At 35.1% G+C, this 17,308-nt stretch overlaps 1 protein-coding gene across 1 annotated transcript; it reads right to left on the reverse strand.

The window, feature by feature from the left end:
- Positions 1–16,153: 16,153 nt before the first annotated feature.
- Positions 16,154–16,657, reverse strand: LOC141715370 (uncharacterized). The gene has a single exon (XM_074518734.1). The coding sequence runs from the start codon at positions 16,655–16,657 to the stop codon at positions 16,154–16,156; it is 504 nt and encodes a 167-aa protein (XP_074374835.1).
- Between the last annotated feature and the right edge of the window lie 651 nt (positions 16,658–17,308).

Here is a 17,308-nt window from a genome sequence, read left to right on the forward strand (position 1 = left end):
AATATTATTAATTAAGAATTTAATTTTTGGAAATTAAATCAAGAGAGAGAATTATTTCTAAAGTATTTAGAAAAAGGATTAATAATTATAAGGTGTTTTAATTATTAATGAGAATAATAAATGGGATAATATTAATAATATTTATGGGAAAATTTCAGCTAAAATTTTTGCCTATAAATATACTATTATAAACCCTATTTTTATATTAACCCCAAAATTTTATAAAACCTAATTCTCTCCACCTCCTCCTCCTCCTTAACGTCGTTTTCTTGGTGGATACCGGTGGAGTGCTTCACGTTTGAGGAGCAGCTGCTAAGGATCTCCGATCGTTTCTTTTGGATCGCATATTAAAGGTTAGTAATCGATCCCTATGTTTTTACCACGATTTATATGCTTTTATTTGGATTTTGTATGTGTAAAAGTGCTTTTACATGCTTCCGCTGCGATAAAAATCCAACAATAGTGATGTTAAAAAACTAACTAACATTGTCCGCAAGTGCAACCGATGTTAAAGGCCGTCTAATAATTATTTTCTTGTAGCATTTCAAATCTTTGCATAATGTCATTTACATAAATTTTGTTGATGTTGTTATAGATGGCAGGCACAATATTCATTCCAGAAGAACCGAAACAAAAATTAATATACGGTTACATGTTCGGAAGGATCACGTAAAATTAGTGAAGTACAAGCCCAAAATACTGGTGATGTATAACCTTGCATTATAATCATGTATTTTGATGATGTTCACGATCATCTTATATTTTAATTTTAGGTTTTTAATCAAAAAGTATTGTTATGCCCAAATTTGGATATGGGCTCTAAACATTCTCATATTAGATTTCATTAAAATGGGGTAAAGCCGGTCGAGTTGAAGAGAGTCGGAGCTCCCTATGCTAGCATACATGCTCTCCTTTCTCTCAGAGATTCGGGTTTTCCACGCTAGCAGACGGGCTTTCCTCTCTCTTAGAGATTTAGGCTCTTATCTCTATTCGCTAGCAGAGATTCAGACTCTCTACGCTAGCAGACGGACTCTCCCCTCTCTCAGAGATTCGGGCTCTCGACATTAGCAGACGGGTTCGCCTCTCTCACAGAGATTCGAACTCTCTACGTTAGCAGATGGGCTCTCCTCTCTTTCAGAGATTCAGACTCTCTACTATAGCAGATGGGCTCTCATCTCTGTCAGATATTCGGGCTCTCTATGCTATAAGACGGGCTCTCTTCTCCTAGAGATTCGAGCTCTCTACGCTAGTAAACAGGCTCTCCTCTTTTTCAAATATTCGGGCTTTGTATGCCAGCAGACGGGCTCTCCTCTCACTCAGATATTCGGGCTTTCTACGCTCGTAGACGGATTTTCCTCTTTCTGAGATTCAGGCACTCTACGCTAACAGGCGGGCTCTCCTCTCTCTTCGTTAGCAGAGATTCATGTTTACCACTCTCTGAAGGAATCAGGTTCTCCGATCTCTCAAAGATTCCGACTCACCTCTCACTCATGAGTTCGGGCTCTCATCTCTCTCAGGGATTTAGGCTCACCTCACTCATGAGTTCGAGCTGATGGGTTCCGAAGGCATAAAACGCAGCGGATAAACGTAAATAAAACAAAAAATTTCGAAACCCAAAAACAGGATCCATGTATAATTATGGGCAGATTATGGAGATAACGAATCATACCTTTCAAGAGATTAACTTTCACGAACTCAACGGAGATCCTAGCTATCACGCTTTGTGTCTACCTCTCGGAGAAACACCTCTATGGTATCCACACGAGCACCTTCAAGAACGTCTCACGAACTTGACTACGGAATGGATGTACTAGCCTCCTTCTTGACGATCTGAATTGCCTCTGCCTCTCTTTGCTGCTGGGGTTTTCTTAAAAAGCGTACAAGCCTCTTTAACCTCTCATTATCTATTTATAATGACTGATTAAAAAGGCCCATAATAGCAAAGCCCAACCCTAGTAGGTATTGGATTAAATAATAAAAACGAATTTCTATTATTTAATTAATAACTAAGTCATACTTAATTATTATGGGCAAAAACATTCCTTTTAATTCGAATTTATATTATCTCAATTAAGTCTTACTTAATTATAATAAAATTCAAATAATCATCAATTAATTTAAATCCATAATTTAAATTAACTATTCCATTAAGTGCTCTATTTGTGCGACCCTATAGGCTATTATTTAATTGGCAATAATTTTATTCTCTAATAAAATTATAAACAATGAGCGGTATCTAGTAATACATCATTGTTACCCAATTAAACAATAATTAAATCGTGATTAGATAAAACCTTTCGTGATTAATGTTTTTCGTGTAATATAATCCCTTTAACCATACATATTATAGATTAAACTCGAGGCATGTATTTAGTCATCCTCTTCAACATTTAATCCGGGTTTACTTGATCCATGAGTAGATTATCGAGACAAATCATTATTTGAGCATGGCCATGCTTTTATAATCTCACTCAATCAAGAGGCCAATAATATCTCTCCTAATTATAGGAGGGTTAAATCCTTTATCTATCATTCATATTTCTCATACGACTCATGATATACCCGATGTCCACTTTTATCATCACCCGATCAAAAGTAACTTTTAATGTAGTCAAAGTATATTAATCCTCGTATAGAAATATAATGATTTCAAGTCAAAGGATCGTTACACCATTATCACTGTGAGTCTTTCTTATGACTTTATTAAACATGAAGAATCTCACTGTGGGTCTGTCCAGTAACATGTACTCTCACATGTACCTATGTATTGACTTTAGTATCCCCATACTTATAACCAATGAGATGTTGTTATCTTGTCAAATAACATACTAGTCTATCTATGTATTATTATTGTCCTATATAATAATACTCGACTAGGGACCTTTAAGAATATGATATATTATATAATCTCAAGTTCAAGTCATGTACTTAAACTATACAATTTGTATCATGATTCTAAGGACATTTATTATGCTAACAAAATATCGCAGTAATTAAGGTCATAATAAATACATTTATTGAATGATCAACTGACATAAAGATAAAAGAATAATGTATTGCCTCTAGGGCACCTACACTAACAATCTCCCACTTGCACTAGAGCCAATCACCCATATATCTAATACCCATGGAACTAGTGTGACCATCGTGTTTCTGCTGCGACAAGCCTTTGGTCAGTGGGTCTGCAATGTTATCATTTGTGTGCACTTTACATATGTGTATATCACCCCTTTCATTAATCTCTCGAATAAGGTGAAATCTCCTGAGTATATGTTTAGCCCGGGAGTGTGATCTAGGTTCTTTAGCCTGTGCAATGGCTCCATTATTATCGCAGTATAGATCAATGGGATCTGCGATCGATGGAACCACTCCCAAATCAGAAATGAACTTTCGAATCCAAACGGCCTCCTTAGCTGCTTCACAAGCTACAATGTACTCAGCCTCCATTGTAGAATCAGCTACTGTTTCTTGCTTTGAACTCTTCCAGCTTACAGCACCTCCGTTTAGACAAAACACAAAACCAGACTGTGATACAGTATCATCTCTGTCTGTTTGGAAACTTGCATCGGTGTAACCTTTTACAACGAGTTTCTCTTCTCCTCCATACACCAAGAATGAATCTTTAGTTCTTTTCAGGTACTTAAGAATATTCTTAACTGCCGTCCAGTGACCTTCACCCGGATTAGACTGGTATCTGCTCGTCATGCTCAAAGTATACGAGACATCTGGGCGAGTACATACCATTGCATACATGATAGATCCAATTGCTGAAGCATATGGAACTTTATTCATGTGGTCCTTCTCATCCAATGATTTCGGACACTGGTCCTTAGAGATCGTTATCCCTTGAGACACGGGGACATATCCCCTTTTTGCATTTTGCATTCCAAAATGATGCAAAACCTTATCAATGTATGTGCTCTGACTTAGATCGATCATCCTTCTAGATCTTTCTCTATAGATCCTCATTCCTAGAATGTAGGATGCCTCTCCTAAGTCTTTAATGGAGAAATTGCTCCCTAACCAAGTCTTAACAGCCTTTAGAGAAGGTATGTCATTCCCCATTAGTAGTATATCATCAACATTAGTACTATGAATGCCACATAGCTCCCACTAACCTTCTTGTAAACACACGGTTCATCTTCATTTTGAACAAAGCCATACTCTGTGACTATTTCATCAAAACGGATATTCCATCTCCTAGAGGATTGCTTCAATCCATAAATGGATCGACGCAATTTACATACCTTGCCAGCATTCCTTGGATCGACAAAACCCTCAGGTTGTGTCATGTACACATCCTCTTCAAGGCTTCCATTAAGGAAGGCTGTTTTGACATCCATTTGCCAGATTTCATAATCATGGAATGCTGCAATGGCAAGTAAAATCCTTATAGACACTATAGCCACTGGTGAGAAAGTTTCATCATAGTCAATACCATGAATTTGTTTGAAACCTTTTGCAACCATCCTAGCTTTATAGGTCTGAACATTTCCATCCATGCCCTTTTTCTTCTTAAAACCCCATTTGCACCCTATGGGTTTTACCCCTTCAGGTGGATCAACCAAAGTCCATACTTGGTTTTCGTACATGGAATCTATCTCAGATTTCATGGCTTCAAGCCATCTCTTAGAGTCTGGACTGTTCATAGCATCTTGGTATGTGAGAGGCTCATCTTCATCTATGAGCATCAAATCACCACACTGAGTCATGAGAAATCCATATCTCTCTGGCTCATGGCGAAATCTACCAGATCTACGAACAACCTGTGTTTGTTGAGCATTATCATTATTCTGCTCTTGTTCCACTTCAGGTTCAATGCTAGTTTGCGGTTCTCGATCTTCATCGAGATCTATAGTTCTCCCACTGTTTCTTTTGGAAACAAAATCTCTTTCCATGAAGACAGCATCTCGAGCAATAAACACTTTCTGCTCAGAAGGACTATAAAAATAATACGCCTTTGTTTCATTAGGGTATCCTACAAAAATGCACTCTTCGGATTTAGGTCCAAGCTTGTCAGATTCTTGACGTTTCACAAACGCCTTACATCCCCAAACTTTCATAAAGTTCATGCCTGACCGTTTCTCTTTCCATATCTCATATGGAGTCTTTTGAACCTTCTTAGTAGGAACACGGTTAAGTGTGAAAGCCGTTGTTTCTAGAGCGTAACCCCAGAAACTAATTGGAAGATCTGCATGACTCATCATCGATCGCACCATGTCCAACAAGGTGCGATTTCTCCTCTCCGAAACTCCATTCCATTGAGGTGTTCCTGGCGGAATGAGTTGTGATACAATACCACACTCTTTCAAATACTCTCTAAATTCGGTGCTTAAGTATTCACCCCCACGATCGGATCGTAAGATCTTAATACTTGCATCTCCGCCAATTTGCTTCTCTACTTCAACCTTGTATTCTTTAAATTTTTCAAAAGAATCGGATTTGTTCTTCATAAGATATACATATCCATATCTACTGAAATCATCAGTAAATGTTATGAAGTAGTAGTAGCCTCCTCTAGCCATTACACGCATTGGGCCACATACATCACTATGTATTAGCTCCAGACGTTTAGTGGCCCTTTGACCCTTACCAGTGAAAGGGGCTTTAGTCATCTTACCAAGCAAACAAGATTCGCATTCTTGGTATGATTCAAAATCAAACTTATCCAAGTATCCATCCTTATGTAATTTGGATATGCGTTTCTCATTTATGTGGCCTAGACGACAATGCCAGAGGTATGTTTGATTTGAGTCATTCATTTTAAGTCGTTTGTTTTCTATATTACAGACAGGGTTATCTAAATCAAGAACATATAAACCATTAAATAAACGCGCAACACCATAGGTTAAATCATTCAAAGCAAAAGAGCAACTGTTGTTCTTTATTGTAAATGAAAAACCTTTCTTGTCCAAACAAGAAACATAAATAATGTTTCTGCGAATCGCAGGCACGTAAAAACAGTCTTCTAGTTCTAAAACAAGCCCAGAGGGCATAGATAAATAATAAGTCCCTACAGCTAAAGCAGCAACTTTTGCTCCATTGCCTACTCTTAGGTCCACTTCTCCCTTGGCCAAAGTTCTACTTCTCTGCAGGCCCTGCACATTTATACAAATGTGAGAAGCACATCCAGTATCAAATATCCAAGATGTAGAAATAGACAAATTGACTTCTATAACATAAATACCTGATCCAGAAATCTGAACTGCTTTCTTTTTCTTCAGATCCTCCAAGTAAATTGGACAGTTTCTCTTCCAGTGACCATCTTTCTTACAGTAGTGACATTCACCCTTGGTCACACCACCTTTAGGCTTTAAATCCTGTTTGGGACCTGACTTTGGCTTGGGTGTAGAATCAGATCCAATCTTCTTCTTACCCTTCCATTTGCCCTTCCCTTTGGCCTTACCTTTATTTCCCATCATCAGTATGGGAGCAGGTTCAGCTGTCTTCATGTTGGTCTCATATGTTCTCAACATATGCAACAATTCAGTAGGTGTTTTGTCAAATTCATTCATATTGTAGTTCACAACAAACTGAGTGAATTTGTTGTTCAAAGAATTCATGATTAGGTCAATACCAGTTTCCGGACCAATCGGGAAACCCAAAGTTTTAAGGTACTCAATGTAACCAATCATCTTCAGAACATATGGGCCAACTGGTTCACTCGCCCCTTGTTTGCAATTAAAAAGTGACTTACTCGTGTTGAACCTTTCTTGACGAGTTTGGCTTGCAAACATGTTTTGCAAGTGCTCATTGATAGTATATGCATCCATATGCACATGCTGTCTTTGAAGCTCAGCACTCATAGTTGCCAACATAAGACATGCAACATCATTTGCATCATTCTCATCCCTTGTGCGTGCTGCTCGTTCATCAGCAGTAGCACCCTCAGGAAGGGGGCCTGGAGGAGGAATATCAATGACATGAAGCTTGCGCTCCTGCCTGAGGACAATCCTCAAATTCCTCTGCCAGTCTAGGAAGTTGTTTCCTCCTGTCAGCTTGTCCTTCTCAAGGACTGAACGTACGGATAATGTGTTTGTGTTGTTTGCCATTACTCAGTATCTACAATAATAAAAGCGCAAAATAAACATTAGATTGTCTGAGTTAAAATTTTATGTTCATATGATTATGATATATTCGTAATATATCTCCCACTATTTTTTTATCAAATTAATAGCCCTAACTATTAATTCGGAAAGTATATCCCATAAATCTTTCGAGTGAGCCAAGATCCATATTTCGTCATGTTCTAAGTCAACCACTGGTATCCTTAAAACATGATTATTTAGGTAGATAACAGTTGTCAATTATATCATATATAATTCTTGGATAATTTGGTGAACAACAATTGATCTTATCTATCTAATAAATTTTTAACCAAACTTTATGCTTCTAAGTTCATAATAGTTGAATATAACCATTTATATTCACCTTATTATGATGACTCAGTTAAGTTAGACCCAATGATACAACGTCCGAATATAACCGTTTATATTCGTCGCATTTCACCATGATAGATAGGAGTCCCCTGCCACTGACAGCCCTTCCCCTTATCGATCTAGGATTTAATGAGTGTTCATTCATTGGAAAGCATCTAATTAAAACTTAATATTTTTACTTAGGGATTTTTAATTTAGAACGATTATGATCCCATCATAAAGAGATTCCCAATTTTTCCTTGAATAAAATACTTCAAATCAATACTCGTCAATGGTTTGATTTCCAGGTAGTGGAGGAGTCACATCGGTCTCGCTTAAAACCCACAGCCTTACAAGTTCTATGAACCCGTTGTTGACAAAATTGCCCCATGTCAGAAATAAAGAAAATTCGTATTTTATTCCGTGTTTCATAAACACGAGAATCTCATGATCGTTTCTTAATTTTAAATCTTGAGTCATTACAGATTTTATCTTGTTTAAAGGCATGGCATGGGTGATGTATCTAATACATACATGCATCATTAATCTAATTAAAACATGCATTTTCTACTCTACACATACTATTTATACATCATATGAAAAGTACGTAAAGTAAACGTGCAATAGTTATGGCCCAATCCTATGTGATCTTTTCAGGCTAATGAAAAGATCAAGGTCAATTTATGGTGTAAAAATAACTATTACATATGTCTTCTCTATTGCTTCCATTGTCTCCTTGGCCTCCATAGGATGCCTCCTCTTTCCCTTGTCCTTCTTGGATGTTACATTAAGAATTATACTAATGAACTCACAAAAGAACTCGAGTTACATTCGAGATAAAACAACTACAAATAGAAAACGACATGCAAGTCGTATTTATTACAAACCAAAAGAATAAACCATTACAACTAAGGTCTTAAGGCCATAACTATGCACCATGCTCAAGTAACCATTAAAGAACATGATAGATCATATAAAGATGACATACTATTTATCACTTATCATGATCCAATCAAGAATAATAAATAAGTAAAGCATATGTCATAAGCACAAATTAAAAACGAAACCCTAAGCACGCGGATCGACCTCCGCGGTGAGGTCGCTGGGGGGGTTTGGGGGGGCAGCGAGCCCGATGGCGGAAATTTTTGCAAAATCAAGTATCAGAATACTAGAAAAACATGTATCAGAATACTATTCCAGAAGCATGTATCAGTATACACACGATCCATATCCCAGTTACCAAAAACGTGTATCAGTATACATATTTTAAGAGATCGCATACATATGAGTTATGGCAGATCTTAAACATACGAGTATCATCATATAGATCATTAACAGATTCATCATATCATTCATATAACATAACTGTTATCATGGCAGACTCATATAACATAACTGTTATCATGGCAGACTCATCACACATGCATACTTGTAAAAATACAGTAAACATGTAACCAAATCAGCCCCTTATACACGTAGCTCTGATGCCATTGATGGGTTCTGAAGGCATAAAACGCAGCGGATAAACGTAAATAAAACAAAAAAATTTGAAACCCAAAAACAGGATCCATGTATAATTATGGGCAGATTATGGAGATAACGAATCATACCTTTCAAGAGATTAACTTTCACGAACTCAACGGAGATCCTAGCTATCACGCTTTGTGTCTACCTCTCGGAGAAACACCTCTATGGTATCCACACGAGCACCTTCAAGAACGTCTCACGAACTTGACTACGGAATGGATGTACTAGCCTCCTTGACGATCTGAATTGCCTCTGCCTCTCTTTGCTGCTAGGGTTTTCTTAAAAAACGTACAAGCCTCTTTAACCTCTCATTATCTATTTATAATGACTGATTAAAAAGGCCCATAATAGCAAAGCCCAACCCTAGTAGGTATTGGATTAAATAATAAAAACGAATTTCTATTATTTAATTAATAACTAAGTCATACTTAATTATTATGGGCAAAAACATTCCTTTTAATTCGAATTTATATTATCTCAATTAAGTCTTACTTAATTATAATAAAATTCAAATAATCATCAATTAATTTAAATCCATAATTTAAATTAACTATTCCATTAAGTGCTCTATTTGTGCGACCCTATAGGCTATTATTTAATTGGCAATAATTTTATTCTCTAATAAAATTATAAACAATGAGCGGTATCTAGTAATACATCATTGTTACCCAAGTAAACAATAATTAAATCATGATTAGATAAAACCTTTCGTGATTAATGTTTTTCGTGTAATATAATCCCTTTAACCATACATATTATAGATTAAACTCGAGGCATGTATTTAGTCATCCTCTTCAACATTTAATCCGGGTTTATTTGATCCATGAGTAGATTATCGAGACAAATCATTATTTGAGCATGGCCATGCTTTTATAATCTCACTCAATCAAGAGGCCAATAATATCTCTCCTAATTATAGGAGGGTTAAATCCTTTATCTATCATTCATATTTCTCATACGACTCATGATATACCCGATTTCCACTTTTATCATCACCCGATCAAAAGTAACTTTTAATGTAGTCAAAGTATATTAATCCTCGTATAGAAATATAATGATTTCAAGTCAAAGGATCGTTATACCATTATCACTGTGAGTCTTTCTTATGACTTTATTAAACATGAAGAATCTCACTGTGGGTCTGTCCAGTACCATGTACTCTCACATGTACCTATGTATTGACTTTAGTATCCCCATACTTATAACCAATGAGATGTGGTTATCTTGTCAAACAACATACTAGTCTATCTATGTATTATTATTATCCTATATAATAATACTCGACTAGGGACCTTTAAGAATATGATATATTATATAATCTCAAGTTCAAGTCATGTACTTAAACTATACAATTTGTATCATGATTCTAAGGACATTTATTATGCTAACAAAATATCGCAGTAATTAAGGTCATAATAAAAACATTTATTGAATGATCAACTGACATAAAGATAAAAGAATAATGTATTGCCTTTAGGGAACCTACACTAACACGAGCTCCCCTCTCACTCATAGGTTCAGGCTCACCCCTGTAAGAAGCTCGACCTCACTTCCCTAACAGAAGCTCTAACTCTCATTATGGGCAGGATTTAGAAGATGGGTCGAGCAACCATAAAACTTGGGCTATTTTGAAGACTTAAAATGTGGTGAGATGTCAGCCGGCTCATATCATGAGTACAAATACATAAAGGAAATGCGAAAAATAGAACGAAGCGAGGCCACGATGGCTATGACTTTCTTTGGGAGGTGGGAAAGTCCCTACCATGAGGGTTAGTGTGAGCGGAGGTGGTCAGGCCAACTTGCATCACCAAATATTGGATGAATGGGATGCTGGCCCACTGCATAAAGACATGTCACACGATCGACGGACACCGCAAGCTTGGCTCACGAGCTCATATCTAGTGAATAAAACAATTTAAGACTCTCTAAGTTGCGGGCTCGCATCACATGAAAGGGTCATGCAAGATGGAATAAACTAATGAGGAACTGATATAACATCAGACAAGGGAGAGACTAGACGGGCTAACTTTTTTTTAGTAATTTTTGTTGAAGCGACTCGCATCATGCAAATTCTAGCTGCATTATAGATAATAACTCACTAACGGTTGAGTTATTCATAAAACTGTGCTGACACGGAATATTCCTATAATCACGGGAGGAAATCGGGAGATGCCGCAAGATCGTAGGTGTCGTGTGGGGTCGGTCGGGATTTGCATGACTAATTGGTTGAAGGCCTGATCTGGAGATGGGCTTGGGCTCCATGGGTCGAAAAACCCTAACCCTAGCCATGTAACTTGTTCCCCGAGAACTATGTGAGGCTTGATCCCTATAAATAGGGTATAGAGGAAACTTGTATGATTATGTGAATTGAAACACGAAAAAGAATAAGAGAAAGAACACATTCTTTATTCATTTGTTTAGAAGTCATCACCCAAGCCCAACCATCACCACAAACAACCTTCCTCCGCCATGAAACACCACCCCTAAATTTTTATTCCGGCCAAGAACCTCCAAAACACTGTTAAACGGAATTCTCCCATTAACATTTGGCGCTAGAAGGAGGGGGTTTACATCTTAGGAAGAAGGATGTTTATATTAAAGAGATGTGGGGGGTGAAAGTCTAGCCAAAGGGAGTAAGATGATTAATAGGGTCGACGTGGTCCGACAACAATCTGAGGGTCTAGTCGAAGAGAGCCGGGGCTCCAGCTCACCTCACATAATATGAAATATTGAGGTTCAGCCTAATGAATATATTGAAGATAGAAGAAAACCCTAATGACATGCATTAAATCAAGGCAGGCGGAGTAGGTGCTCGGGCCCATTATGCTAGAAAGAGTTTCAGCCCACCACTCTAAAGTAGCTTGGGCTTTCATCTCTCTCAGAGATTCGGGTTCTCTACGGGCTTATTTTCAAAATAGAGTGGATCGAGATTCGTAATATAAAATGAATAAATGTTCAAAATTTTCATTTTTGACTCCTTCAGAATCTAGCTATAGTGTAAACACCCCAAATTTGGGAAAAAATGTTCTATTGCTTATCAATTCACTTTTATTTACAATTCTTGTTATAATAAACCAAATCAAACCAAATGTACCCAATATATCCCGCAAAAGCAGGGTCTGGATGACGAGGATATGATGTACGCAGCATTCCCTTCATTCAAAAGAATGAACAGGCTATTTACCAAAATACCCTCGACTTGTGTGTGAACATGTGTAAATATAAAATATAACTATAAAAAGATATAATTACATAATACCGAATAATGACTATTTGTATTCATTTTTATCCCACATAAAAATACTTTTGATATTTTCAACTCAATCTTGCATAACAACACTCGTAGAACTTTTGCTTTGTAAATGAAATGACTTCCTGTTCCAAATCACAAGATATTCGATTTATCAAAAATGATTAGTGTCAATAATATATGAAACCTAGACTACAAAAATAATAGAATTAAGCACATTAACAAAATGAAAATAAGTGAATAAACTGACATTATATGCTACTAACACCTCAAAATACAAGATTCATCTATCACATAAGTACGCCTCCAAGATCTTCTATCTAATATCATATCTCCCCGAAGGTTTAAAAAATGAAAATCTAGTGAAAAAGTTATCACAAATTCTTCTCGGTCTTCCTTTCCTTCTCGCAATCGGCAACACTAAACCTTCAACTCTCCGTATTGGGGTCGATATACGTCTCCTCCGTACATGTCCAAACCACCGCAGTCTACTTTCCCTTATTTTTTTATTATAGATGCAACTCATAATTGCCTTCTAAAATACCTATCGACAATCTATCTAACTAGACGCGACCACAAATCTAACGTAACATTCTCATTTCCGCTTCCGCTACCTCTAGTTATTGTTCTTGGGTCTTTTTTTACCGCCCAATATTACATCTCATGCAACAAAACTTGTCTAGTACTAATTTTGTATTAACTTATCCTTTAAAAAAGTTTTCTCTCCCATCTTCGTTATTTCACCCAATCAAATTTATTTACCCCTGTCAAACAAAGAACACTTTATTTACTAACGATCGCATCTAATACTAAGGACTTGCCAAATTAACCTCAGCTTTTTACCCTTAAGAGCGGGTTTCGTTGTCCTAAAATGATTTTTGTTATATATTTTAAGTTAAAATTTATAATTTAAAATGGCATGAAATAGTTGATCATTAAATACATAATTATGTTCATTATAATTATTTTTCTTGCTCATTTTCTTTCATTACATAATAGAAATTATATCAAAGATCTTGATTCAACATTTAATATCATCTATAATTTCGTCAAATGATAATAGACATAGTAATTATTATATATCGATACATATAACTAAATATCTTCCGATCATTATACGTACATAACTAAATATCTTCCGAATCGATGCAAACAGATTTTGTATAGTTCTTTACAAAGCTATGTGCAATTTTTTATAACAAAATATCTATACCCGTACATTAAACGGGCTTTGCACGATTCTTTACAAATATACGTACAATTTCTTTAACAAAATTATAGTCAGTAGTGTTAATGACAATAAGTTATAGTTTTCTCTGATATCTTATAGCATATTAACATCCTATTCAATTTTATTATTAAATAACAATCTAAAATACACTCATAAAATTAAAAATGATGTGCGTATAATGTTTATATAGAATGTTTGGTCCATCACAATAAAATATAATAACTTATACAGGATGGTCATGAAATTTAAGTTTAGGTCACCGCCACCTAATCTAAACACAACAAGTGTTAAATGATTGATTATAGCTCATGTTTTTTTTTTTTTTTTATTATCACTAAAAGTAAGAATATATTAGAAATCTCCAAATCGATCCATCTGTTAGCTTTTTACATATCCATCTTTTAGGCCCAATGCCCAATACTTCTACTTTAGGCCCAATGCCCAATCCATTTTTACATCTCTACTAAACTTCTATTTTATTTGAAGTTTAATAAGAAAACATGGGTTGATATAATTTTGAAAGTAAGTGATTCAAGTTCATAATTATGCAAACCGATAACTTTATACTAGTTTCGTCCATTGAATTATTCACATATGAGGTGGGGTACGAAATTTATCAAAAAATATAATTTATTGAGATAAAAATAAAAAAGGTGGTTAAAGTGGTGGGACAGATTAAAAAAGACCAATTTTTAATGTATATAGTCAATATATTGGAATGAAGTAATGGATATGAGTGGATGTATTTGATTTGTATATTATAAATTTTTATTATTTTATTTGAAGAATTGAGAGGGACATTCAATAATGAAAATGTGGAAAAATGAATGGTATAGAAGAGCAGAAAACAACCAAGACTTAGGGTCATTGGGCAAATCTGAATTAAAATTACCTGAATCATTCAAATTTATGAATCATTTATTCTGAATTATTAAGATATCTGAATTCATAATGAGTAAAATTGTTTGATAAATAAATTCACCAAATATTTGAATGATTTCAATTAAATAAATATACCATTTTAAATTAATAATTATTTCTCATAAAAGATAATAAACTTTATATAATCAATTTAATTTGGTATTGATGTGCCTGAGGTTGTCCTTAAGAATGTTTAGGGTTGTGCCTGAGATTATAAGATTCCATCATATAATAGTAGGGGTATTTTTGTAAATAGGGGGTTAACTTAAAATTACAAAACTAACCATTTAAAATTGTACTAAAAATCCTTATAATCTCATTAACAGCATGTAATTAACATGCACATGCCCCTGGATAGTGACACATAGAGTGCACGTCACATGAGGTGATCGAGTGTATTTATAGATATTGTTGAATGGCTGGTTAGACATTTAGGGGGCGTTTGGTTCATTTCGGGGAAACGGAATGAAATCGAGAAAGGGAAAGAAGGATAAAGGAATGTAAAGACATAATTGTTTTACGTGTTTGGTTTAGATCCGGAAAGAGAATGAAAATTTACATGATTACATTTATTTTTAATTTTTTAATATTAACCAATCTCAATATAGTCAAATATATTTTTATTATAACAGTATAATATATTAACATTATAATAAATAAACAAATTTAATTATTTAATAGCACAATTAACTTTTTTAATAAATTAACATATAAATTTATATCAAAATTATTTTTAATTTATAAAAACAAAATTATAAATCATTTTTAATTTTTAAAATTAATTTTGCATACTGATATATTTTTTGGTCCAAAATTTAAATTATAATTGAAATAAGAAAATAAAAGTGGGAAAGGGTGTTCAAATATCTAGTTTGAGAATGGAGTTTGAGAAATAAGGGGTAAACCTACAACTAAAAAAGGGGAAAGAGGATGATTGTTTTTACTAAACAAACATCAACAAAGGGAATGATTCCAATTCTTTCTCTTTCTCTTTGTTGAATACCTTGTATCAAAAGCCCCCTTATAAAAGAATCATTCATGAAAATATGGCTCAGTTAAACCAATTTTTATATCCAAATAAAATGAATGACCGAATTAAACAATGGCCTGCTCATGGACTGCTAATTCAGAGGTATTAATTGGTAAACAAACAGGGCCTTAAAAATATATACGGTTCAAAAATTCACAAATTTTTATTTGTAGTTAAAACTAATTTAGTGTTCGGACGGTGATTACTTAACGAAATGGGGTATGAATAATGACTTAATGAGATCGATATCTAGGTTAGATGAGAATAAAATAAAAGAGTAACGCTAGACGGCTAGTTTGTACAAATATTATGTACAAAAATTTGTATAAAATAACATAATAATTTTATGTTATATTTCAATTAAAGGTTGATATACATATAGGGTCTGTTCCAATTAAAAGTTAACACATATCATTTTCTACAAAATTTTATATTTAATCTTATGCGCCAAGCATTTTCCAAAATAAAATCCTACCAAGTGAGGAAGTTATGAAATTCTCACCCCATGCACCTTCATTCAATCTTAAAAAAGAAGAAGACATTCGGAAAATTTGTAAACCATCAAGATTGATGTCCCTATAGAACACTAAATATTTATTCATTAAAATTTTACATTTAATCATAACATGTAAGTGTTCAATGAATGATAATTAGACAATGAACCAAATGTTCAAATACATAATCTATCCGCTTTGTCAAAAAATTCATGCAAACTTCAAAACAATTCTGAATATACACACTCTCATTCTGCATGTACATAAATTCAATCTCGAATTTCAGTTCAGTCCAAGCAATCGTCGTAAATCTTTCGTCGCATCATCCACACACATTTGATCACCTCCTTTCTTGAAAAATGAGGGCACGGGCAGTGCCCTCGGCGACGGTGACATTGTCACCGCGGATCCAGCATATACGTCCGATAACCCGACACGAACCGCAATATTTTCGGTGCATTTTTTTGCGCTTTCCTTGATCGACATCAACGACTCGCCCCGCCTCAATATTTTAATATTTTCGGGTGCGAGTACGATGGTTTTGTTGCATGATTGCGTTTTTTTGCAAATCAAATCGTTCGAGCTCGCTGATCGTTTCGAGAACGTTGATTTTTCGGGAGAGCGTCGTCTATGATCAGGCTTTTCAGGCCTAGTAACCGGCTTATTTACCTTAGGAATGCCGGTAGAATAACCGTGAAAATTTGTTTTCCGGCGATGAAAAGCGGCCGGAGAGGTTCTGATCCGGTGACTCAAACAATCTTGTGGTCTCAATACTTCCGTCCCCATTATCTCAATTAAACACAAAAAAGCATCACGTCAAAAAACTACGTATTTCTATTGTTACAAGATTCCGGTTCGGTGACTACGTATTTCGAAATCCTGGTTCCGTAACTGCATGCATGCAAAAGAATGATATATGAAGGGGATAGAAGAAGAAAGAGGAAAGGGAGAATAATGGTGTTTGGTTTTCCTCTCCCTCTCTCTTCTGGAAAAGAGGAATGAATCTAAAAGATTGAAAGTTGAAAATATAAACAAAAAAGATTTATATGAAAACTCTAAATATGCGTTGAGTTGTTGAAGCTCTAGGGTGAAATTGAGGTATGAAGAAATAGGGGAGGGTGATTGTTTATATATACTTGTTTCCGAGAAGTGTTTGTGGTTTGTGTGTTGCCTTTAAGATTTTAATTCGGTTTTAAAATAGATAAGAATTTCTTTTTCTTTTTGGAGTAGGAGTAAAATAGGCTTTTTGTTGGTCATCATATTTGTGATGGGTTTATGATTTGGCACAAACTTCATACTTCGTTCTGTTTTTTTTGACCTAATCTTTTTTGCTTATAACTTAGTATCTGTTTTGATAACACGATAAGGGAGAATCGAATCTTGGTGATTCGACAAGACATAATCCCCATTTACCGCATGAGCTACACCATCACCCCC

This window comes from Apium graveolens, chromosome 1, assembly GCF_009905375.1.
Source record: "Apium graveolens cultivar Ventura chromosome 1, ASM990537v1, whole genome shotgun sequence".
NCBI lineage: Eukaryota > Viridiplantae > Streptophyta > Magnoliopsida > Apiales > Apiaceae > Apium > Apium graveolens.

Coding starts and splice junctions, on each gene's coding strand:
- LOC141715370 (XM_074518734.1), bottom strand. CDS start 16,657: ATGGGGACGGAAGTATTGAGACCACAAGATTGTTTGAGTCACCGGATC.